The following is a 26,992-nucleotide window of genomic DNA, read 5'->3' as shown; positions in this document are numbered from 1 at the left end:
ACGCTAATTAAATGATAAAAAGAAACACAACGAAGAAGTTCTATTATGCCTCAACTTTATTAACATTTTAATTTTCCTGATGGAAAGTGATGATTAAGCTGAAGATGGAATCTATGTAGATTCATCCAGAATCCCAATTTAATACAATAGCGCAATGTATGTAAAATACATTTTTGTCATCCCTTGCATAATTAAAATATGTTATTTGGTCAAATTTAAAACTAAATGCATGAAATTACTCGATTTAAAGTTTTAAAAAGATTTTGTAATAAATAATAACGAATATTCCTCTAACGAAGTTTGGACAAATTGATCAATATTGGCTCAAAACTAAATTATCTAGAAACGTGACCATGTCTGAAGCCCTGTACAGTCAGCATCAAAAGTAATTACAAGTTCAGAACATCTAATAATTTGGAACAACTAGCAATACTAAGTATTGGAAATATCGGATGTTGAAGGATCATGCTATAACTTTTATCTCAACTGTTCAGTACTGTAACGGCCGAAATCAATGAATTTTATGAATAGCGTGTGCCAAATGCTTTGGTAAAAAAAAATAACGCGCGTTGTCCCGTGAAGTGCTCCCTCGTGACTAAAATTGTATGATGCGATGCATACCTAGTTGTCATCTACGCGCCCGTTTTCAAGAAATCAAGCGTTTTTTTTATTATTATTTTTATTTTTATGCATAACAAGGCAGGTATTTGACCACAGTCGCACCTGATGTTGAGTGGGATGCAGTCTAGGATGTTTCTATTCGCAAATATTTTTGGTCCACCCTATTTAATAAAAAGTGCTTTATAAAAGACTACTTGGAGAGGTATTCCTCGAAGCGCACCTATTTTCAGACGCACCTACTGAAGCGCACCTAAACTTTTCCTCAAAGCGCACCTATGCTTATTATTACTATAAAGATATTGTGTGTCTACTAAGATGAATAAAAAGTACCAGGGCAACATAACATAGGTGCGCTTCGAGGAATACCTCTACTTGCAAAAATAAAATGAGTTGTATGAGTTTTTTTTTAAATTTGTTTTATCAGAATAGGAACTAGATAAGCCCTGCGGAACTGGGAAATTCAATGAAGATAACTCGATTAATCGATTGCGAACGGAGAGAGCGTAGCTTTTGAAGTTTGTATTTGAATGTGACCGATAAAACGTTGACTTAATTCACGTGCAATATTTTTGTACGTAGTTTTTCTTTCATTTCAGTAAACAAAGACCTTACAAAGGAGTAGGTACCTACTAAAACAATATTTGTTACGAAAATACAATGATTTTTTGTTAACTGTAGATTTTAGCAGCTTTATACTAATTTTCTCTACAAAATTAAAGCAAAATCACGTTCAAAACGTAGGCACGTAAAATGTAAGTGTCTCAATTAACCTTTGGGTTAATAACCCAATTGTAAAATTTACAAAGCACATTTTTAAGTAAATATAGATTATTATATTGACTGCCCATTGTCGAAATACCTATATTGTCAGTGCCTAGCTCGCATGAATATTTATAACTATGTATATTTTAAAGTCTGTAAACCCTTGAAAGAGGCTGACAATAGTGACTGAGTTTCTTGCGCTGCTTCTGTCTTGCGTCCTGAAGCAGTGGTAGGGTTAATACTGGGACGTGTAAAAGTGCTTTTTAAAAGCCTACTTGCATAAATAAATGAGTTTATGAGGTTTTTTTATGAGTGATGCTTTATAAATCTAAGTCAGTAATAATACCTCCAAATGGTGCTACTATCAGTATCCTTGATCTCCTTGGTGAGATGGCTCAGCAGCGCAGCATTCGCGTTGGTGTACCACTCCACAGCTTCTGTCATGGAGGTACCGGCGTTGAGGCTGGCTCTGTTGGAAGAATAACAACCTTAAGATACTTTATTCAAGCTCGCATTTCGCAAAACAAGAGATGAACTTCATCATTTGAAGTTTTATTGAGGATCAACTTTTTGAAAATTCTTCCTTCAGGTCATTTATTTGAAGTTCCTATTGCCCTATATCTTTTTCTGAGACAAGCCGCCCTTTTTTCCTGAAAAAAGTTCAGGTTTCAGATTAAAACTAAAGTACATGCTGCTTAGTTTTTGTAAATAGCAATCTACCGAGTCAATGAAAACCAATTAGTGTAAATCCACCAAAATAATGACATAACCAACGTGTGTGCGGTTAGGTGTATAAAATTAAAAGATTAGAAAATGTTTTTATTTACTTCTAGAAGTAAAGTTAAAAAATATACCTTATATTAAAACATGCTAAGTATGGCCCAGGATCACCAATAAACTCAAAATAATAATACTTAACCTTCGGAAGGCAACAGTCACCCCACCAGTTCAAAAAAGTCTTGATACGTTTAGTTGCTGATGTTGTGCCTTTCTGTCGTTTGGTCTATTCTCTAATTGGAGAGAAAGCTATCAGTCGCATTCGTCAACATATAGCGTTAGGCTCCTGTTTTTGATATTTTGACACTGCTGGGGTGACTCATCACCCCTGTTGCCTTTTACGTATACTTTATTTTTTCGTGTTGCTAAAGTAAATAATTGGTTTTGGAGTAAAAATTGCTTTGTTTTCGAATGGTCAAATCGAAAAATACATTTATAGACTTGCTGATGTCAATTTCTATGATAAACTCTGCTCAAATGATAATAAGATTTCCAAAACTGAAGACAATATCTAAGTTCAGTCGGAGGAGGAAGACTTTATTTCCAATAGCGAAAAATTTAAGCGAAATTTTTGCTTTCTATCTATTCCTGTGGACTGTATTAGAAATAGATCTAGTTTGGAATTTCATTTGCGCTATATTGAAGGACCGGCAAACAAACTAAGTGAACCGATGTTTGCGTTGGGACCCAATGAAGATCGACAAGTTGGTATAATACGTCCTTAGTAGGATCAATTTAGATGTTTCTAACCTATTACCTTGGCCTAAATTAAGTAAAGCTTAAATAGGTTCCTTAAGTTGACAAATCTAAGTACTAACACAGAATAATAATAAGTAGGTACCTACTACGTACAGAAGGTTTTCTTCGCGAAGGTACTTAAAAAATATTAATGTCGTAAACAATATGGTTTAATTTAGCTTGTCACAAGTGTCGAGCATTATTTTGTTGACAAACGTCAGTGATCGGTACTGCGCCGAGCCGCCGAAGCCATAGGGCTGACATCGGCAAAATGGTGTGACGTGAGGTGCCAAACTGTGAAGTACACGTGTGTGACACGTGCGTGCGTCAATGCTCGCTCGTGATTGTCCTGTCGATTAGTGATCTCAGGAGGTGAAGTCGCGTGTGTTTTGTTTTCCATGCAAACTCGCGGTGATGAACAGTCTATATATTTATAAATAATATAAAATAAAATAAATAAAATAAATAAAATAAATAAAATAAATAAAATAAATAAAATAAATAAAATAAATAAAATAAATAAAATAAATAAAATAAATAAAATAAATAAAATAAATAAAATAAATAAAATAAATAAAATAAATAAAATAAATAAAATAAATAAAATAAATAAAATAAATAAAATAAATAAAATAAATAAAATAAATAAAATAAATAAAATAAATAAAATAAATAAAATAAATAAAATAAATAAAATAAATAAAATAAATAAAATAAATAAAATAAATAAAATAAATAAAATAAATAAAATAAATAAAATAAATAAAATAAATAAAATAAATAAAATAAATAAAATAAAAGCGAAAGGTCACTGACTGATTGACAATTTCAGAAACTACAAGTGCTAGGAGACTCATTTGCATGGGGATTCCTTTTAGAACGTAGATGCTCACTAAGACGAGATTTTGTAAAATTCAAACCCTAAAGGGGTAAAACGGGATCCACGCGTACGAAGTCGCGGGCGGCTGCTAGTAAGTAGAAAAATAAAACTCGCATGACAAAACGTCAATAAAACCTCTCCATTTCAAGTCATATTTTGTCTTCTATTTCAGTATTTAGACCAGTCAGACATTCGACCAACAAGTCAAAAAATAAAATGAATAATTTCAGAGTTATGAATTGCTAAAATAAATAAACTAAGTAAAACCCCAAATTGCTTTGAATCGTTTGTTTATTGTTCCCCGAAAAAACGAAGAAATAATTTATTCTTAGTATATAGAATTATTTTTCCTTTATGAACCAGTTCTAAGAAATAACAATAAACGCTATTCTTTATTGGAAAACATTATAAGCAACAAATAAATATAGCCGTCCGATCTTTACGTTTTTATTGAACGATAAAAACCGAAGCGACAATTTACATGAGGAACAAACAGACATACCTATATTTATTATAGTATACCAAATAGCACATAACGACTGCTACCTGTACGATTGTTACATTTACGGCGACAGTAAAAAATATTATGACTTTTTTATTAAGCAAACTGTACTTTTGGGTGTGTAATAAAATTTTGGAGGCGCGAGTATTAATGAATCGGTGGACATTCTAATATTGTTTAATAATAATTTGTTTTAACATGTCAAAATTATTTTACAGGTGAAACAGTGTATTCGAAGTTGCTACTTACGCCTCGTCTATTTTTCATAAATGTTGTGCTTTTGAGTGTTGAGAGTATAGCAGATAATTAGTCGATCGTGAGCAGGTTCACTAATAGCAAAATTCGTTCAAATTGTAGTTTTAAAGTTTTTAAGAAAAAATCAATCGATGCTAACTGGAAGCGCTTTAAGTACGGAAATAATGTTAGATAATCTCTCCCAGAGAATTGTTTATGTTTACCCTTGAAAAAGAAGCTGACATAGTTGTCTGAGAAAGTTGACTGAGTTTCTTGCTTTTTATTAACTAGCACTCTCCCACTTAGGTACTTATTATCCAAAGGTAGCGGTTGGTTAAGTTATAGGCACTTCAGAGGTTTTTGTTTAACTGAAAAACCTGAACTACTTACTGGTGAATTAATGTGGTTTCCACCACCACTTTGTATTCCCTTTTCCCTAATAAGTCTCTTGAGTTAATCTTTTAAAGAGCTAAGTATTACGTTTTCATTTTGCAGGGCTAAGACTTTTCTTATTGCTAACGAAGCGTCACAGAGCCAAAGCACACGATGCGTCGCACCGCAAAGGTTTCACAATACGCGGTACGGTACGCGGGACGACAGATTTAATCATTGTATGCAAGTAGGTACCTCAGTTTGTAAAGAAAACACGCGCGGCACAACACACTGATAACGCGTCTGCGCGCGGGATTTTTTATATGAAATCACGCGGACCGAGGCGGAGCGCGGCGCAGTGTGATAATCACCTATGTAAGGCCCAGAACAGACGGTGAAACGCAACTGCAACTTTCTGATGAATGAAACTGAAACTGAAAGTTTCAAACTGGTCGCGTCATGTGTGGTCTCTCAACGGACGCTATGGCAGAAACTTAGATGTAACTCAAAAGTAACTAGCAGTTGCAGTTTCGTTGCAGTTGCGTTTCACCGTCTGTTCTGGGCCTAAGACGACGCAGCGACACCGCTCCGGCGCGCACCGCAACGCATCGTGTGCTTTGGCTCTTAGACTTTGAGACCGTTTTAAGTGCGCGATAATAAACATTAATTCCAGAAAAGCGGCGAAATAAGTGCCGCAAAAGCTAGGCTATTCGGCAGAGTGGGCTAATTCCAAAAATATCAGATAAAATTTATTTAAGGTAGATGAGAATGGCCCATGCTATATGTTTCTAATCCTATAATCAATTTGGGCTAAATTGATTACAAAAAAAAAGCTTAATTGATTGCAGAAAAAGCTATATTGATTACATTCGGTATCTCTTGAAATCTAATACGAAGTTATAGAATACCACAGTAGAATACAATAATGGTTATTGGCAATCAAATATACCTACTCGTATTAAATGTTTATACTCGTATCTATTATGTGGTAAGTATACAGTACAATTTTGGACAAACACATTTAAATCTATAAAATTTTCCAAATCCCGGACCAATTTTCTAAATCCCGGAAAACTTTTCAGGTAAAACTTCCAAATGACTGAACTTGGGAGGAGTTGGAAGTTAACGATCGACTTCCAAACAAAAGTTTAAAGGATTTCGTTGTGTGTATGACTACATATTTGGTAATAGTCTACATCCATAAGAGCCACAGCACACACACATGCTTCTTGTAGAATGCAACGACCACACATTCCACATTGCATACCTAAAGATGCTAAAGGCGGCGATTGAGTCGCTTTTCGACACGTCTCACAGTGCGCGTGGACGCACAGTGACACGAACCAATCACATAGCTCTATTCAACACTGCGTTCGATTTGCTGCTTCACATAAGCAAGCATCGCTTGTGAATACGGGCGTAAGTCGACTGGCATGCTGATGATTTCAATCCCCAATATTGCACAATGAGTCATCGACGTAAAGCTATTAGTATAATCGACTTTCCTAACGACAGTTTTCCTTTGAAATCATTAAACTGGGTGTGGTGGAACATTTCCGTTAGCGGGCAAATATCATTAACTTGTTTGTATGGGCATTAGGATGTGGTCATCAATCAAGGTGCAGTTGTGTGCATGTTGTTAGATGAACATTGATAGACAAAAAATATAAATCAACTAGCTGGACCCGCGACTTTGCAGGCGTGAAAACATTTTGAATATTTTTCCCGTTTTCGCAACAGTTTTCATTGATCCACTACTCCTATTGGTCGTAGCGTGAAGGTTTGAAACCTACCTCGATAAATGGGCTATCCAACACAAAAATATTTTTTCAAATCGAGGACTTCCCTTCATCAATATTTATAACTTGATTAATTTCCCTAGTTTCCATATAGATTTTCCAATTTTCCTCTGTTCTTACTGCCTACCTTCCATTTTACTAGGCAGGGTCTAAGAAGGATTTAGAAAAAAAACTGAAATCGAGTAGTGGTACTCGTGTAAGTTATAACTCAGGTCACCTTGGTGACGACGTAATGGGCCTAATTCTAAAACTGCGCTTAAACTTAAAGCAAAGTGTTCAAGTTTAGCTGGAAGCCTTTGATTGAATTTCAATATTCAAACTAATCACACACTTTAACTTAGCATGAGTTTTGAGCTTAGTTTATTAATAAGGTTCTTGGAGCAAGCGCGAGTTTTATCGCCTGAAATTGTTCTCAGAAGCATTGAATGTCATTCCTTTACAGACATTTTAATGTACCTACTACTATACAGGGTGTTAGGTGAATGGGTATATGAGCCGACACTAGCCCATGTTAACATGGTCATATAAATGGTATGGTGAAGTCAGAAATTAGATTTCATCATTTTATTTTTTTTTTAATTTTCATACAATTTTTTTTTATAAAATCCGATTTGTATGAAAATTTAAATAATGAAAATGAAGAAATCAATTTTCTGTCTTCACCATACCATTTATATGCCCATGTTAACATGGGCTAGTGTCGGCTCATATACCCATTTACCTAACACCCTGTATAATACATACAGTGTTGGTGACAAAACTACTCAGAAACTGCTTGACCGATGAAAGTTTTGGCCGTATATTCAGTATTCTGAGAATAGGAAGTAATAACGACGTTTTCACATGCCTAGGTGCATAGTGACCTTTGCCGGGTAGTAGTTCAATAACAATACATTGTTGGTTATTTTCTATAATTCAGATAGCCTTTAAAGTGTCCTTTTCAGAGGGTTAAATTTCTTATACTGACTGACACAAAAATATATGTTTGTATTACAAAACTACTTGGAGTAATAAAATTGCATCGACGACAGCTCATAAATAATACATACGAAAACCAGCATTAGCTAAGTAGATTTATATGTATAAGAGTATTATATCCCAGTTGTTTACATACTGCATTCGGAGGATTTGCTTGGAAAGTATACAAACAAACAGATAAAATTATATTAGCAATACAATGTTTTACTACTAACAGTTTGGACTTACTTCGGCGCTTTTAGAATAGTCTGTTGATTGGGAGGTTCTCTTGCTATCAACTAAGATTCTACGCATAGATTTGATTCAAAAGATGTGGTTGTTTGAGAATAAAATGTGGAGCAGTTTCCTAATTAGTTCGTTTCAGCCAAAAGATTTTCACGACGACCGGTCCTGCGACCCGAATCCAGATACTTCCCGTAACCTTCCCACTATGACAATTATTCTACCCCGGCGGCCAACATTTAAAGTTTAGTATATGTAAAACGCTTGGAGCTTTTAGGCTTAATATTATTGAGTTCTAATTCGTTCGTTAGTTTCAGCCAAATGACGTCCACTGCTGGACAAAGGCCTCCCCCAAGGATTTCCACAACGGCCGGTCCTACGTCGCAGCACCTCCCGCGACCCTCACCAATCGTCGGTCCACCTAGTAGAGGGCCAGCCCACACACTATTTACACATAATTTGGTATTTTCTTTTGAGGCTTTCATTATGGCTGTGGTCAAACCATAGATAAATAAACTATATCGCCAAGATTGGCTACCGTAGGTAGTAACATAAGCCATTACTATGCCATTTCTATCAGGCGAGGTCGACCCATGACTCCATTATGGGGTATTAAAAAATATAGTTATTGGATTACCCATGGACATTAGCTTAAGAGGGGTCAGATTGAAGAGACCATAATTTTGTCACGCCCTTAGGTTTTTGATTTCCAGCTGGGACACAATAATAATTATTTTGTGTACAATCATACAGGATATTGTAGGAACGAATAAACCTGATTGGCTGTTGTATACCTTTGTATTGTATAATTGTATACCTAGGTATGGTAATAATTATGGTGTTTCGATGTTAAGCTGTCCAGTCCGATTGAGCCGTGTCTTATTATGCCTATGGCTGGTCATTAAGTCTGACACCATAGTTGACCACATAAAAGATGTGTCAACAAATTAAATTCAGCACATATTTTTTCTTTCACGCGACCTATCACACATAGCTTAAAATGCTGAACGGGTTGAAAGGCACGCCAGTTGTTATGACACAATCCATTATGAAAGGATTTTCCAATATCCACCCTCTAAAGGGATGAAACGGGGGTCCTAAGTTTGTATGGAGAAACAAGAGATTGTACTCCACAGAGGCAAAGCCGCAGGCAGAAAGCTAGTCCATTTTATATTCGTAGTCTTCTTTGAGATATGTATTCAATAAAGTCACGAAGTTAGGAAGTAAATGATGTAGGAAGGTCTCAGGGTAAATATGAAGTCGTATATATTTCTGAAACTCATTATTTATGTAATCAGTAAAGTTTCGCACGTAGAATACATAAGTGCGGAAACAGTATTATGTAAAAGTATCATATTCGTGACGTTACTTATTTCAGATGTACCGGAGTATTATTGGGAAATCTAAATTTAGGTGCATATTTTTCCGTTATTCAATCAGAAAAATAATTTCCATATAATAGTTTTTCATTAACGTCTAAAAATATGCCACCATTGTAATTATTAATTTCAATGAGAGCCAAATCACACGATGCGTTGCGGCGACAGTGCGACGCCGATGCGGTGTCGCTGTGTCGTCTTACATAAATAAATACTGTGGCAGGCACACGAGCGGCGAAATCTTTGCGGTGCGACGTTGCTACGCATCATGTGCTTTGGCTCTACATAACTGTTTTTAATTAATTACTTTATTTAAAAGCTACTTAATTAATATATTATTCTAATTCTCCTCCTATATTCTTCTAATTACGTTCTGCTAATTCGTTGCGGTCCCAGTGACAGTTTAACTTTCCCCAGGGACAAACTTGACCGTCACTGGTTTGGTTTTTATTGGCGGTCAAGCTGTCCTGGCTACGCAGAAGATGCAGTGGTTGGAACAATGGGAATAGTCCCGTTACCTAAATAATATAAAAGCTACCTAATACAAAATAATTGCTGCTCTTTTCCGCGAATAGAAACTGTTCAGTTTAATTTAACCAGTGACCTTTTAAAGCGCGTTGGAGTGGACGACATAATGCAAATATGTGCAATTAGGTCGCAGCTTTATTAATTAAACATTTGGCGCAGGTGAGCGCTGCGTTGTTGGCTCTCTAGGGGATGACATCAAACTAATGAAGTGCTGGAAAGTTTATGGTATTCTATGAGTAGGACATGTTACGAGTATACCACAGAGTTAACTTTGAAAACTTTCTGATCATGGTTTTTAAAATGATGCTTTATTTTAAAGAGATTTTCGACATATTTGCGGCTGATCACAAAACTGTAATGTACTCGTAATTAAAGTTTACAGTGTAAAATAAAATAGTTTACATCCTGTAATGCAATTACAGTTTTGTAATAGCAGTTTGGCTTAGAGCAGAGCCTATCTCGTTTAAAGTGTGAGCACAACATAAAACGGCTGTGTTTTATTTCAGCTGAATAGAAAGACTAATGGATTTTTTTATTAAGTTAGGTACTTACTCTCTAGAATTTTTCCAAATAAAGGTACAGGCCAACACAGTCACAACTGTAGACTCTACGTAATGCTAAAAACCCTTTTCTGGCTCAAATAGAAATAAAATAAAAAGTCCTAAAATTATTTCTTGAAAAAGAATCAAAACTAAAAAACAAGATTATTGAAAAGAGAGCATCAAAGTTTTGTGCCATAAAGTCGTCTTTTAACATAAGCGCATTTGATCAAACAAGGCTATTGGACTTCTAAGAAACCCGCATTCATACTGTAGATAATAGCAGGTTCTCTATTATTAGCTACCCTCCGTTTTCCACGGCTACAATTAATCTCAGTAAGTGTAAACAGTTTAATGCGTATTAATAGGTCTTGGTTCAGCTTCAATTCCTTGATTACAACGATACATCACAGGTGAGGCGACTTAACTAAGATCGATTGGAGCGAGGATTTGTTCGATTGAAGCCTGGAGTTTTTATTGGACACTAGCTGTGCCCGCGACTTCGTACGCGTGGACCCCTTTTTACCCCCTTAATGGTGGAGTTTCGTAAAATCCTTTCTTAGCGGATGCCTACGTCATAACATCTACCTGCATGCTAAATTTCAGCCCGATCCGTCCAGTGGTTTGGGCTGTGCGTTGATAGACCACTTTGTCAGTCAGTCAGTCACCTTTGAGTTACATATATTTAGACTAGCGGCCACCCGCGACTTCGTACGCGTGGACCCCGTTTTATAAAATCCCGTCTTAGTGAGCACCTACGTTCTAAAAGAAAGCCTCATGCAAAATTTGAGACTCCTAGCACTTGTAGTTTCTGAGATTTCGTGATGAGTGAGTCAGTCAGTAACCTTTCGCTTTTATTTATATAGATGGCAAAGGCATCTTGCTTTACAGCTTTTTTCTTTCGTTTACTTTGAACCCTAGAGTTTTTATTTGACACAGGCAAAGGCATAATGCATTACAGATCTTTTTCGATTCGTTTAAACGTTATTAACTTAGCGAATGGAGTCGCTTCTCAAACTAAATTTTAAATAAACAACTTGGAAAAATCGAACTGCCTAAGGGTTGGAAGAGCAGTCGCCCGGCTAGCGGAAGGTCGTGGGTTCGTGTCCCGCTTTAGGCAGTTCGATTTTTTCAAGTTGTTTATTTAAAATTCTTTCGTTTACTTTGAAGCCTGGAGTTTTTATTGGACAAAGGCATATAGTGTTACAGCTTTGTTGCTGGGAATTTCTCTTTAGATTACTTCTCGTGTGGTGTCTTGTTTTATAAGTTGTTATTCCCTTTTCTTTTCTTTTATTGTGTGTTTCATACATTTATAACGGTATTAAATTGTCCTAGTCAGGAACCGATATCTCTCGGTCCCGAGTTATCAAGCTGCTATTTACCTAGTGTAAAAATCGTTAGCAATATTGTTACCTTATTCATGTGTTTTTAGTGTCGTAAATAAACGTTATCACAACATTATTTAAACACTGAACAGTAGGTAACTAAATCACTAACTTTTAAAAACAAATAAAGATGAAAATTAAAAAATAGGGACCGCTTATTGTCTCTCACGTCCCGTATTTTCTCTAAATGCATGCTCAAGTAATGGCGACATAATGAGAATACAGATTTCATTAATCGGTCGTCGCACTACAAGTTCTTAATTAAGGCAATTGGAAATACACCAGGTGAAAAGCACCTCTGAGGCGAACTAATTGCTTGTTCTGAATTCAAGTACAGTCAGCGTCAAATACACTCAACATCAAATAAAACTTTAGAGATTTTCTTCTGACACAATCATGGTACCCCAACAATATTGGTGTTATTTGAAAGCCCAATAAATATCCTTAAAGAAAAACACATTTAATTTCTAAATAAATGACTAACATATACCATAAATGTGACTTGAAAACAGACCTCACTTTGGGCTCAGCTATGGGACCAAGTAGACCAATTTTTGTGGTTATAAAACCAAATAATGATCTCACGTATCCTCTTTAACAGATGGATAGCAATTAATCGCAATAAAAGTTGGCTCAAGCGTAACAACCTATTTTTTGAAGAAGTGACTCTGGCTGGATCCTTCTAAAGACACATTTTTGAGGTAAAAACCTTTCCTTTAATGAAATGAAGTTTAGAACTAGGCTTTTCAATGGTGCCAATATTGTTAGGAAGTGGGAGTGCATACGTTTGAACGTGCTTGTCGCGGGAGGTGCGATTTATTTGATGTCGAGTGTACTTCGTGATACCCAAAGTGGCCAAAAAGTTGACAAAACAACCTTATTCCAATGTAACAAAAACGTGTTGCGAACTTTTTGGCTACTTTGAGTGTCACGAACTATTTGACGCTGACTGTACCAACGATGAAAGTTAATTTGCTATTGGAAAATGGCAAGTTATTAGGTTCATTTATTATTTTCAGGGATAGAGAAACTAAAACAAATTCGGCCTTTAAGCGAAAGGTCAAAGGTTCAGCAAAGGTTCAGGCTATACATTTTATCGAGTGAAAAATCTATTTAGGGAAGCCGTAAATTCTGTAAATAAATCGTTTTTTATACTTAGGTTCTCCTGCGGCTTGGATTTCGATAAATATAACCTGTATGCTACTTACCCTTACTTACCTTTTCATGTCATGCTTTAATTAATTTTGTCATGTAAAATAATAAACAACCGTTTTCATAACAAAACTATCTACTTTCTTTTTAGTTGAACTTAGATTTTTATGATCAACAACATTCTTGAAATAAATCAAAACTTTAGTCCGTCCTTAGTGATCGTTGAAGTCAGAAACTTACTCGTAGACCCATCTATTCATATTCATATATTTATTTGTATACTAAGTGTACATAACATAAAGGTCTTATGCCTTCTTCATTACTCTAAACAAGTCAATCAAGTACGGCAATTATTTACAGACTGATGTGCTGGTACATCAGTCTCTACATTTTACATAACTACACAAGATGTCACAATGTTTGGCTTCATGTTAAGTTCGATCTTGTCGCGACAAGGTTAAATTTCCGTGCTTTTAAGCGATTTTGTGAAAAATATTATTGGCAGTAGGCCTAAGATGCGCGCCGTGATAACTTTTATCGACGTCAAAATGTAGATATGGGCAAAATCGATAAAATAGCGTGATAACCGCTTATCGCGGCGCGCATCTTAGGCATCATAAGATAGGCCCGCTTAATTAATGTTTATTGTCCCTGGTGCATATCTTTTTCATAAAGGTTACTAAACCTTTGTTTGTCAGTTGTCACCTGTCATCCGCTTTGCAATGGAGGGAAGTCGAACCTAGACTTAGAACTCCTATGTTCTTCTGATTAATTTCGTTACGGGTCCAATGACAGTTTAACTTTTCCCGGGACAAAGTTGACCTTCACTGTTTGGGTTTTTATTGGCGGTCAAGCTGTAGATCCTGGCTACACAGGAGTTGCAGTGGTGAGAAACAGAGGTGGGAATATTCCCGTTCATGTTAGGTAAAATAATGTCATAATACCTGAGTTCTCTGAGCTCCAGTCGGAAGCCGGTCTCGTCCACGGGCCTCGTCCTGTTCTTGAAGGACAGGAGCGGCAGGTCTCCCATCTGTTGGATCGCGCTGTCCGTTTCTGCGAACCGCTGCGAGAGGTTTGACCTGGGGAATCGTAAACTAGGTTCAGATCGCTAGTTATACCCGTATGGCGGCAGGGTAGATTAGAACGACCCCTAACCTTATCGTGGATGATAAAGGGAAGGCTTTAAAGCCTTGATCACACCTACCGAGTAAACGGGCGAGACAGTAAAATGTTTACTCGGTCGAGACAGCTGGGTGAGCGAGTCACATACTCGAGCGCTCGGCCGAGCACTCGGCGCTATGTTCATAGTTACGCACCGAGTACTCGGCCGAGAGCACTGTCTTGCCCGTTTACTCGGTACGTGTGATCAAGGGCTTGGGAACGACTACGGGCTTGTTCCCATGGAGATATACCATTTTTTGCGGGATCTTATTTAGTATAGTGTTTTAATGTTAACGTTCACATAAACATCCCGTTTGCAGTGTCCACAAAAAACAGAATCTAATTTGTAATTTCAAACACAAATACATATGTGTGTTCAAACGACAGTCCAGTTTTGCGGGATACTGCATTACTGTATCCTGCAAAAATTGATAGCCGTGGGAAGGAGCCCTAAGGGAGATATATGCGTACATTCACGCCTCGACAACCCATCTATCCAGAGCGTGGAGAGTGTAGTCCTTAATACTTATTCTCCATTTGTCTCTGGTAAATAAAATTGGGTCGTGTTCCTGCAGTGGAGATTAAATGGTCTGATGATGGAGATTAAGGATGTTATGGATATGTAAGTTTCGGTTATGGATACGTTTACGGATATAGGATTAATATTATACCGGTTTCGGTTACGATTACGGATATTTTTTTAATTCGGATATCCGAAAGTCTCGGTTACGGATATCTGTGATTTAGAATGCAATTTGCAATAGCTGTCCAACACGGTTCATTCATGGCCGCACACTTTACATCGAATAAAAAGTAATAAAAAAATAAAAATTGATACTAGATGGCATTATAAAGGTAAATCAGGCTGTTATGCCTTTACATAATGCTATAAAAAACAATTTAAACTGCCTACATCCGAAACTATTCCAATCGGTTACGGTTTCGGATATTTTTTTATTTCGGATATCCGAAAGTTTCGGTTACGGTTATGGATATCCATAACATCCCTGATGGAGATTAAGGTTGTTGTAGGCCACCTCAAATATTAAAATTCTTAACTTAAAACTAAGGAAGGTCGTATTCTTCAACCTCAAATTTTACAATTCTTGACTAAAGTCAACAAGACCGTTAACAAATTCCAACAAAGGTATTACGTAGCAATGCCTCAAACTTTCTGAGCTTGATTCCGAGACTTAAGAAGTACTATTTCTTTACAATATTTTAAGCATTATTGTTATTCTTGAAGTTATCCACAGGAAGTTAAAGCTCCAATTGAGGATTAATTTTGTTTACTGTAACGCCTTCAACGTTTTCGAATGTCGCTTTATTTTATAAAAGCTTTTTGACAATTGCGGTTGATGTGTACAAATCCCATTACAGTTTTGTAATTGCAGTTTGGTTTGGAACCGAGCCTATCTCGTTTAAAGTGCGGTTACGTAAAATCCAGCGGCTGTGCTTTATTTCAAGCTGAATGCAGGAAAAAGACAATTACTGGAATTTTATAGCCACTTAGTAGAGTGATGGGTATAGTGTGTTCAGACTACCAAAATTTGACCCAACATTGGTGCCAATACTATTTCCACCACATGCTGAACGAGTGGCGTTAGTACCAATGTTGGGGCCAACATTGTAAAGCTGCCAAGGAAGCTTCAGCTGCATGTGACATCTTGTGACACTCTCTTGCTAGCAGCCACAGCATGCAAAAGAAAGAACGTAATTCTCTTTTACAGCCTTGCCTTGGCCCTTAGGCCAATCTATATTAACCTTTAGTTAATTAGTCTTAAAGCTCAACCAATACTGACCTTTAGCCCAGAGATAAATTCGCACTTATTGGCTTAATTGTTATGTCTGTAATTCCTAATAACGAACTTTATACAGTAACATCTTGGTCTATTGGGCAGGCTATAACAACCTTAGTTAAAATTTGATGTGTCTCTAGTGCCACCGACACAGATTATGTCAGTTACTGTCGTTTGGCGAGCTGTAAAGTTTTCAATTTGGAGAGGCAATTATCTGGAATTTGCTATAAAATTGACATTCTTGTTTATTATGGGCAGGTCAATTATTCAGAATTGAATGAGGTATCGTCTCTTAACCCAGTGTCTTCTTTAGAAAGCCCGCAAACTACAGATTTTTGTCAGCCGACAGTTTGTTCGGTAAATCTATGTCTATAAAAGCGAAAGGTCACTCATTGACTGACTCACTCATCACGAAATCTCAGAAACTACAAGTGCTAGGAGTCTCAAATTTTGCATGGGGGTTCCTTTTAGAATGTAGGTGCTCACTAAGGACGGATTTACGAAACTCTACCCCTAAGGGGGTAAAACGGGATCCACGCGTACGAAGTCGCGGGCGGCCGCTAGTTATGAATAAGTATGAAAGTACACATTTATAATCGTCCAATTCCTCATAAAAATTAAAACCCGACCAAGCTATCGGCCTTGAAAATCTGTAGTTCGCGTGTACTTTTACGGACCTCGATCCACTTTAAAGACTTCTTCAATTGACTTTCGACCTTGTTTAAAGTCATAACAGTTCTTCAGTGTTTGTAGTGGGTTGACCTGGTCATCTTACCTTGGGGTTGCCAACTTTTTTGTCAAAATATAAAGTATATCAAACGCCGGAGAAGGAAAACAAACAGTATTAAAAAAACAGTTTTGCTCTACATCGCGTACCTAAATGTAGTGTTGGGCATTTACTTTTAAAAATATCTATGGATACTAGTGATGCTTGCTGAAAACAGTATTTTGTACACTTTATTTTTGTTCAACAGTAAAAAGTATAATTTAGTGAAAAACAGTATACTATTCAATAGTACTTATAGTTTGCAACCCTATCTTACCTCAAAGTGCTTCCGTTGGTAAAGATGAAAAAGGCCACTTCCGACCTTTCTTGCTGCAGTCTGGTCACTAGTTTCCCGAGCTCCGTCGCTCGACTGACCTGTAAAAAGTTTTCATATTGTAATGGTAGTTAAAACGGTCTAAGAACTTTATTTCTCAAAAGAATTTTCTCCGGTCTAAGAACTTTATTTCTCAAAAAAATGTCTCCTAACAATGTTCTACACTATGTAAATTTCAAATGAACCTGTTTTGACAAAAATAAATGCATTCTGTTATATTCTACTTACAACAATTCACTTTCTGGGAAACATTTCAAATACCTAAATAAACCAAACTTAAACTGGGTCTCACCATATTATTTTAGCTCCCACGAACGTCTAAAATCTGTCAAACTCCATAGAAAAAACTCCGGTTATCGTTAAAGTTACGGTCAAAGTTAGGTGTTGCAACTCAGCCGCATGACAAGCTTACAGTTTTCTTTCCTTCATTGACTATTTCTTAGGACAAGGGCTTTCACGGATAAGTAGAATGTAGAGATCAGTTCACAGCAAAGAAATTGTTTATTTTGAAGTCGGTAAAAATACCAACTATTCCTTCCGACTACGAACACTTTCATTCAATATATTCTATCATGGTTTGCTGGCTTACTTAATTCTTTAACTTGTACATACATATTTACTATTACCTTACCTACTGTCGGACTTAATTTTAAATGTCTAGGCATACAATGTCTAAGTATTTTTAACCGCCTCTGTGGTCTAGTGGTAAGACCATTTGCTCAGACGCAGAGGTCCTGTGTTCGATTCCCAGTGGAGGCAGATTTTTCTGTTCGGTTTGGTTGGTGGTAGGGCTTGTTCTAAGTCCGCCTGGTTAGCTACCACCATCATACCTATGTCTGCCGCCATAACAACAATTGAGGATTCCGGGTGAAGCTCGCTTCCACCTTCGGCCTGATCATCACTTACCATCAGGTGAGATACAAGCCAAGAGCTTCCTCGTTGTGGGTAAAAAAATAAATAAAATTAGGTTCCTAATCAAATGCCTTACAAATCCCAAGAAACTTGAGCGTATTTCAATGTTAATTTGTTTTCACAATATTTGGGCTTCTCCCAGTTGGTTAAGTTAGCCAAACTCAAAGTACCTAACTTATATTTTATTTTATTTAGTACTAGCTTTTGCCCGCGGCTTCACCCGCGTGAAATTTCGTTTGTCACAGACCGTCATAAATTATAGCCTATATGTTATTCTGCGTTATAAACAATAATACTGTAAAGTTTCATCAAAATCTGTTCAGTAGTTTTTGCGTGAAAGAGTAACAAACATCCAGACATCCAAACTTTCGCATTTAAAATAATATTAGTAAGATATTTTAGTAGGTCATGATTTCGTTAAAAGGCTTCTTCTAAATATTTTGTACAAATAACAGTCGTTAAAGGACTTCTTAGCTTTATTAATAAAATATATTGTACAATGTAATAATTTAATGGAATTCCTTGAAACTTCTAGCGCGAAAGCGTTTGAATGTTTCAATGAAAATCGTAATATTAGCTTTTACTGTAAGTAATAGACATGTTTGTATTGATGATAATAGAATAGAGTAGCTAGACATCGTTTTCTAACAAATATTCTAAGTATTTCTTAAATTTCGCTTAGGGATTTAAATTGAATTAGTCTAATTTCAACAATTTTAACGAACGATTGAAGTTTAGAATATCTTGATTAAATAGAGTTTCAACTGTGATTCAAACACGATTCTTTAAGGGCTTTTTCCCCACGGAGTCATCCCGTTTTTTGTACGAACTGTTTTTTGCAGGACCCCGTTTAGTAGTATTATTCGTGTTTTAACATAATTATTATTAACGTTCACACGAACATTCCGTTCGCAATTTCCCGATCCGAATTTCTAATTCACGTACAAGACAGTTATAAGACAGTTTTCAGATCGTTTACAAAACCGTTTTCAGGATCCAGTAGTGTAGAGTCCCGTAAAACTGGATCGCCGTGTGAACGAACCCTAACAAGCTAAGAGTTAAGAGCGTTTACGCCGTTTGGCGCAAAAACAGTACTTTTTCAACTCGTTACAATCATTAACCAGTAATACTACAAATATGTTATAGGCATAAATAGTTAGGCAATTTCGTCGTCTAAATAGTTAATTGAGAAAATATTGCGATTAGTTTAGTATTTAAGAATTCTATCAAGATAAGTCCACACAGGTTTTGTAAATTTCCACTTTAGCGTCAGTTTACAAGCTGAAATTTTTATACTGTGAAAACGATTTAAAAAACATTTATATCCTATAGTATAGATCCTTGGGCAAATAGTTATCTGAGAAAATTTTTAGATTTAAGCATTTTACAATAAGAAATCACAAATTAAAAGAACGTGAAATACCCAAAAATCAAAGTGATTTTTTCACCAATATTCTTCCTTTATTCAAAATAAAAATAGCTTTATATAATAAAACAACATCTTCTTTAAAATATTTACTTTAAAACGATATTTAATTCATTGTTATTGTTTTGCTATAAACATTTGAAAACTATTAAAAAACGCCGCGCGCGAATCTTTTCCAATGATGCCCCTTGAAACGCCGCGCTTCGCGTAAACGCTCTTAAATCTTATTTGTGTATGGCTTTGAAAACACAAACATGGGCACTTTGAAATCGTCAGCCATTTTTAATCTCATACATTTTCATGAAGCACCGGTGTCAGCCGTGATGTCAGATGACACGCTCTGACACCAGCTAGATTACTTTCGTAGAGCGAGTTTATTCTAGTGTTGCCTACTGTCGATATCGATATTTGGAGACCAATGAAACAGTGACTACACTAATATTAGTACTACCTTTTAGGTCTTCTATAACAAGTTCGAAAAAATCTTTACCAAGAAAATAACCAATAAGAAAAAAACTATCAACAGTTTGCGAAAAATTTGCTAAATCGATAATAACTATCGACAGACTAGGTACAGCACTGCAATCTATAATCAACTATACAGGATGGAAACGAACATAAAATTTTCGAATAGATCCAGTTTATTCTGGAATCTGTTGATACTGTTTGAAAGAGCTCGTGAAGTACTATCAAGATCAGTATTCAGTTATTCGATTTAAAATATTTCATATACGTACCCAATGTATTTAGAAATAATCGAGTGAGATCACTTATCGTTTCCACCCTGTAGATAGGCAGCACTATTATGCTAATAATAGGCACTAACCGTAGAAAATATTGTTGATATACCCTCATAAAAGCTATTTCGTGGAAGTATAAAGTATCATAAACATCGTAAAATATTACGGAGTCCAATTTTCGACATCAATGGAGGTCAAAAAGTAAACAGAGTATTAATCGAATACAAATATGTTTAGAGAATTTTCCCGATTGAGGTATTATACTATGATACTAAAGTTTTCCTTTACGATCACGGTCAATTTCTTTTCCTTGTAGAATGAATTTCAATTTATTTTATTTACAGTCCTCATAATAAGATACTAAGTCTTGTATCCGTCCACAAATCTAAATAATTAAATTATTATGTCGAAGAAGGAAAACAAAATCTTGTTATAAATTATTTCCATTGTATTTGTCTTAGATCGGGAACAGACATGGCCAAATGTGAAAATAAACTCAAAAAGATTAGTTTGACATTATGATTAGAATCATGAGTCTAACTAATAAATACTGTAAGTGCAACGTATACAATTAAAATACCCGTTACACTGAAACGGCTTGAAAATCTTCTGAAAATTAACAAACCTTAAGGAACATTAAATAAGAACATCTAGAATAGAAAATCGAGATAAACATAGAAAAAGCCTGTTTCAGGAGTAGGCATATTCACTCTCTTAAAACATTTTGTATGTACATTTAATAACATAGAGAAAGATTACAATCAAAGTTCTACAAAATAACAACTAAAATAAAAATCCACAACCTGCTCTACTCCCGATCGACTGTACTTTTTACATTTGTGCTGCAATTCTAAAGAAGCCACTTTTGTATCAGATAGCGCCATTGGATTGAGTTGGTATTGACTTTATAACTTTTATGGTTCTGGCGCGATCGCAATAGGAAGAGTGTATTTTAGCGACTCTAGGTAGAGCTTCGATACGCTGCAATTTGAAGAAGAAATTTTAATACGAAAGACTATTGCCCTCATTTTGGCGACAGACTTAGGTAAGATGGTTTTGCGCGTCCCAGTATTAACTCTACCACTGCTTCAGGACAATAAAAGGGCCAGTGCTGAGAAGAAGCAGCGCAAGAAACTCAGTCACTATTTGAACAAAACAGTTAAACAAGCGTTAAACGTCTTGTTTAAAATGATTTTTCCATATTTAAGCTGAGTTGCACCTCCTTCCTAACTTTGACCTATTTTGTATGGAGTTTGACAGATTTTTGACGTTTATTAATGTCAAAGTAAGATGGTGCAACCCAGCTTAAATGTCAATTTAAGTTAACGTTCAACAAGCGTTAAACTTTTTGTGGTAGTGGGGCTGTGTCTACAAAGATGCGGACAAAAGTAAGCTAGCTAGTTTGAAATGAAGGCAGAACGGGAAGGAGAAATATTTTCAGCTATCATTAATTATTATAAGGACCACGAGTCACCGAAGACAGAAGCCACACCGCTACAGACTCCAGTAATTAATATTAACTACAATTAATGTTTCTGTCGGACACTTGGAAATAATATTATTACGCCTGTATTGACAAACATTACTATGAGGTCTCAAAGTGCGCGTGGACGCACAGTGAACCTGTGCGCAAACCACCAATCACAGAGCTCTATTTAACGCTGTGCGTTCCATTTGCTGTGTCACTTAAGCAAGCATCGTTTGTGTATACGGGTGTTAATCTATGTACTTAGCTTTAAGTGAATGAAAATCTACTATAATAACTCCAGAACGCACGAACCGATTTCCACGGTTTTGCATTCGTTGGAAAGGTCTCTGGCTCCGTGAGGTTTATAGCAAAGAAAATTCGGGAAAAGGGGGTAAAACGGGATCCACGCGTACGAAGTCGCGGGCGGCCGCTAGTTACTTATAATTATAAAACCGCGATTAAAAATGCGGTGGTATTTCGTTGTCAAAAAACTTTTTGATCTAGTATAGATTGGTCACATAGAAATCTATAAAGTCCCAAATTACAAGTAAGTTCTAAAAACTGTAAAGTAATTTCATCGTTTATGAACTTCCAGAATATTATGTAAATTGAATTTAAGGCTCCTTTTATAAGACTCACTTGTCAGACTGAAAATTTTGAATAAGGGACGGAAGTTGTATGAAAAGTCCGCAATTCACGAAGTTAGAATTGTAAACGTAAAGGCCCATTTCGGAAAATTAATACTTTCGAGGTCGACTGGCAACAGGTTCTAGCATTAAGGCTGATTTACACGTATTATGTAGTTATGTAGGTAACTAAATTTTTACTTAATTTATCGTTAGAATTTAAATACTCGTAAGGTACTTTTCAGTCTTTTGGGTATTACGAACTAAATATTTGACGCTGATATTATGTGCATCATAAACCAATCAAGGTTTAATTCAAATCACGGAGTACCTACAGACTAGTAGATTACCTACTTAGGCTGAGTTGCACCATCTTACTTTGACTTTAACAAACGTCAAAAATCTGTCAAACATCATAAAAAACATTGTTAAAGTTTTTTTTTTATGTGACAGGAGGCAAACGAGCAGACGGATCACCTGATGGTAAATGATTACCGTCGCCCATAGACACCCATAGTTACGGTTAAAGCAAGTTGGTGCAACTCAGCCTTAGTAACACTAAGGCTGAGGCAGTTAGAAAGGCTTTATTTCAGAAATCGAGTTCTGTTTTCACGTATACATAATAAAGACAAGGTATCAAAATAGAATACCGTTTTCCTGGAAGGAATTAGAGATTAGTGTCTATGTACTGTTCCCGACAGATTTTCCACGATGAGGAAAGTTTGTTAATGAGATACCTAGTAATTTTCTCATTCAATAGGTTTAATTATGTACCAACCTACAAATTTTTGGAACATGTAATTGGAAAAGTAATGTGGTAATACTCGTATAGGTGTACTAGCTTTTGCCCGCGGCTTCACCCGCGTGAAATTTTGTTTCACAGATCGTCATAAATATAGCCTATATGTTATTCTGGGCTATAAACAATAATACTGTAAAGTTTCATCAAAATCCGTTCAGTGGTTTTTGCGTGAAAGAGTAACAAACATGTTGATATCCAGACATCCATACAAACTTTCGCATTTATAATATTAGTAGGATATAACAGCACATCAGATTATACACATTTTTGTTTCAAAATAGGATCTTATACAATTACGAGCAAGTTCAGATAATGCCGCCATAGTGCTTAGTTTAATGTGTCGTCGTCTGTCTGTACATTGTTAAAATGATACATGCATTAAAAATTTTATAGAATAGAATAGAATTTGAATTATTGCTAGTTCTGTGTACAGTTTGCAGGTGTTATAAACATAAAATTCGTTACAACAAATTGCTCATATTAAGCATCAACCATAATTTTTTTAAATAAATTTTGATATTTGCTATAAAATTAATGCAAAGTTGAAAGTAAATACACCTCGATCTTTGCAATATTAAAACTTAATAAGTACAGGACAAGCGTCATTGTTCCACCAAACTTGGGTGCTTGAGGTAAAGAATCTGGATGAAGTTTTTAATGAAATTTTCACGGGGCTTGAAGTTTCAGCGCCTTTATGAAGGCAGCCCGTTTCAACTTAACACCGTGTACTTATTGTGTATTTTATTACCTGTTCCCACTTTAAACTAAAATGTGTAAACGGTTTTTTAATTAAAAGGTGCTTAGTAATAAATAATAATAAATAAATAATAATAATAATAAATAGTCTTTATTTCAGGCTTTTACATCCCATATCTTAATAATAAATTTTCAAAAAATGTAAAATTGTAACGCTGTAGACAATAATTATAATTTACCTAGTACATAAAATTTATAAAATTTCAAAAGTTATTTAAAAACATGGGTAAAATTTAAAAATACGATTATTTAATAAATTAAAAAATTAATGGATGGATTATTGAATAATTTTTAAAACTGTAAAAATTTAAAATATTGTTTTATTTCCTATTCGCGCTCCGGTGAACATCCAACCAATGTGAGAGGAATGGACTTTTATACAGGTCATTGCTGACTACAGTTAGCAGCTCGTTAGGTGAGTCACGAATCCTCTGCCAGAAAGAAGCTATGCGTTCTCTCAACAGGGCAAAGAAATCCGGAACGCCGGCCTCCGCGAACATAGCAGATGCACTGCAACATCTCGGCAATCGCATCATAATACGAAAAGCATTATTGTACTGTACCCGAAGGGTGCCGTAGGACTTTCTCTTGTACTTGCGCCACAGCTGACAGGTGTAAAAACATGTACAAAATGCTTTAAAGAGAGTCACCTTGACATCCCTCGAGCACTTCGCGAACCTGCGCGCCAACATGTTGCAGCGCACGGCCAGCGCCCGGCGCTCCCGCTCCATGTCGGCGTCGTCGTCCAGGTGCTCGGTGAGGACGTGACCCAGATAGCGAAACTGCTTCACAACCTGAACCGGCGAGCCATTCAAATACACAGGCGGAACCCTCTCCGGACCCTTGCCAGCGCGAAAAATCATTAATTCTGATTTTTTCACATTGTATTTCATGCCGTGTGTGGAGGCGAACCTTTCACAGACGGCAAGAAGTTTACGCAGGCCACCTATTGAGGGACTGAGAAGCACCATGTCGTCGGCATAGCTGAGGTTGTTGAAACAAACACCCTGCACATGACAACCGAGTCCGGTGCCTCTCAGCTCCTCAATCAGGTCATTTACGAATAAGTTAAACAGGTCCGGCGAGGTAAGTCCACCTTGACGAACGCCGCACTTTAGTCTATAGGCACTAGAGTGCGCGTCGCCCCATCTCACACAGTTAGTTTGGTTCCCGTACCAGTACCTGAACAGGTCCACTATACGTTTAGGCACGTGCGATTGTTGCATTTTTGACCACAATAAATTATAATTTACCAGGTCGAAAGCGCGGCTTAAGTCGAGAAAGCATGCGTATACTGAGGTATCACGGGTGTTATAATAATTAATCGCGTGCTTTAAACATAATATAGCGGAATCCGTCGCGAGGCCCGGACGAAAACCAAACTGAGCATCACTCACGCGTACATATTTCGCCAGCTCAGGCTGCATTAGCCTCTCCAAAATCTTACCTATAACTGTACCCAGGGATATAGGTCTATAGTTACTAACGCTGGACAGGTCACCGGTTTTGTTTTTTGCAATAGGTACTACTACCGTTTTCATCAGGGCGTCAGGGAGATAGCTACTATCTAAACACATGTTATATAGTTGACTAAGTAGGAGATATATCTCACTACTTGCATACATAATATGTTCCAAGCTAAGACCGTCGTGACCGGGTGACTTCCCGCGCTGCATCGCGCGCACCACCCGCGCCACCTCCGCGGGTGTAAAGGGCCCGGGCGGGAGCGCGGGCGGCGCAGGCGACGGCGCGGGACGCACGTCCGCACGCGGCGACGGCGCAGTGCCCAATAACTCCTCTACCGGGACCGGTTCCGCTTTAAAATGATTACTAAACAAGTCAGCGATAGCCACAGGATCACTGACATTGTTTACATTATTGGGAAGTCTTTGTTTGTGCTCGGTAGATTTGGTCGCGCGCCAAAATTTAATAAAGTTTTTATTAGCCCTGTGCATAGTTATTATATTCATTTTTATAGACTCCTGATTTTCCTGACACCACTTTAATTTGTTCTTAAAAGATTTTCGAGTTTCACGCATATTATCGTATAAAATACCGCTCGTAGGCTTACCACACTCCAGCCATTCCCTGAAACATGTCCTAGCCCTATAGTGCAAACTACTGACGTGGTAGTTCCACCCGGTGACCTGCCCACGGCTAGTCCCACCACCGGAGCGCGAAGAGGAAATTGAAGCTTCCTGTAAAATAGAGACTATATTACTGTATAAATAATCAATATTTTTAAATATATCATTTTTGTGACTAGAAACTGACTTCAATTCATTAAAATGCTTAAAACAGTATTCCCCATACTCATTAATTTGGTCAATATTTCTACGACCCCATATTATACCCTTTCTATTATTATTATCGTATTCTGGCATATCATTACTATTACATATCACAGGCAAACCAGTCACATTACATGATAAAATCAAAGGGAAGTGGTCCGACCACTGCACATCACACATAATATTCACTTTTTGCACGGTATCATAGGCAGACTGCGTAACCAGGCAGTGGTCTAACCACCTTCTGGACCCGTGGGACTCGCTGATGAATGTAAAAGTTTCCGAGTTGGTACCCAGAAATTCCACATCCGCACATGTCCACAATTGTTCCGCACAGAACGAGAGTAGTTCGCCACCAAACCTAGATCCAGGGTGTGCATTGAAATCTCCCATTATATAGGCTGCCTCAATTTCGCATTCCTCAATTATTGCACTTATATTTGCCAGGATATCCGTAAATTCAATCAGATTTTCTTCTTCGTCGACAGGCATGTAGATGTTAAATATCAAGAAACGTCGTTCTCCATTCCCAACCTCTATAGCAGATATTCGATTTGAGGTACAGTTAATAATTTTTACCTCTTTACATACTGACGTTCGCCATAGGATAGCCAGGCCCCCGTATGGTCTCCCACGCAGCACCCCAGCTCCACTATCGACCGAGGACTTAGCGAATGCTCCAAAGTCAGGGTCTATGTTCTGGACAAAGCCAAGGTCATGCTGAAGCAACCATGTTTCCTGGAGGACGACTACATCCACGATCTTACATAGTTCACGTACATATTCAACTGAACGCTTCACACTTTTACAGTTGAATGTCGCTATATTTATTGTACTATTATGTTTTGGTGTACTATTCATTACAGTTGTTTTGTAGTGCGGTTAGAAACGTAACGCTCCTTATAACGCCTGAACACCAACCCGGATGGCCAGAAATCCCCACGCAGAAACCTGTCAAGTTTACTGCTGAGAATCTCAATTTTAAACGAGTTAAACGTTGTCACGCGGCTTTGCTTAAGCATCTGTATACTACGGCAATCCTC

General features: G+C 36.8%; 1 protein-coding gene across 1 annotated transcript in view; it reads right to left on the bottom strand.

Annotated features, from left to right (window-relative positions):
• Nucleotides 1–26,992, bottom strand: part of LOC135075454 (receptor-type guanylate cyclase gcy-1) — a 71,611-nt gene that overhangs the window by 23,806 nt on the left and 20,813 nt on the right. The window contains exons 3-5 of the mRNA XM_063969894.1: nucleotides 16,872–16,969; nucleotides 13,813–13,947; nucleotides 1,730–1,852 (exon numbers count right to left, since the gene is read on the bottom strand). Of these exons, the coding sequence (XP_063825964.1) occupies nucleotides 1,730–1,852; nucleotides 13,813–13,947; nucleotides 16,872–16,969 (356 nt within the window). The remainder of the gene's footprint in view (nucleotides 1–1,729; nucleotides 1,853–13,812; nucleotides 13,948–16,871; nucleotides 16,970–26,992) is intronic.

The sequence above is a fragment of the Ostrinia nubilalis genome, chromosome 10 (genome assembly GCF_963855985.1).
Source record: "Ostrinia nubilalis chromosome 10, ilOstNubi1.1, whole genome shotgun sequence".
NCBI lineage: Eukaryota > Metazoa > Arthropoda > Insecta > Lepidoptera > Crambidae > Ostrinia > Ostrinia nubilalis.
This window is presented reverse-complemented; position numbering and strand designations above follow the sequence as displayed.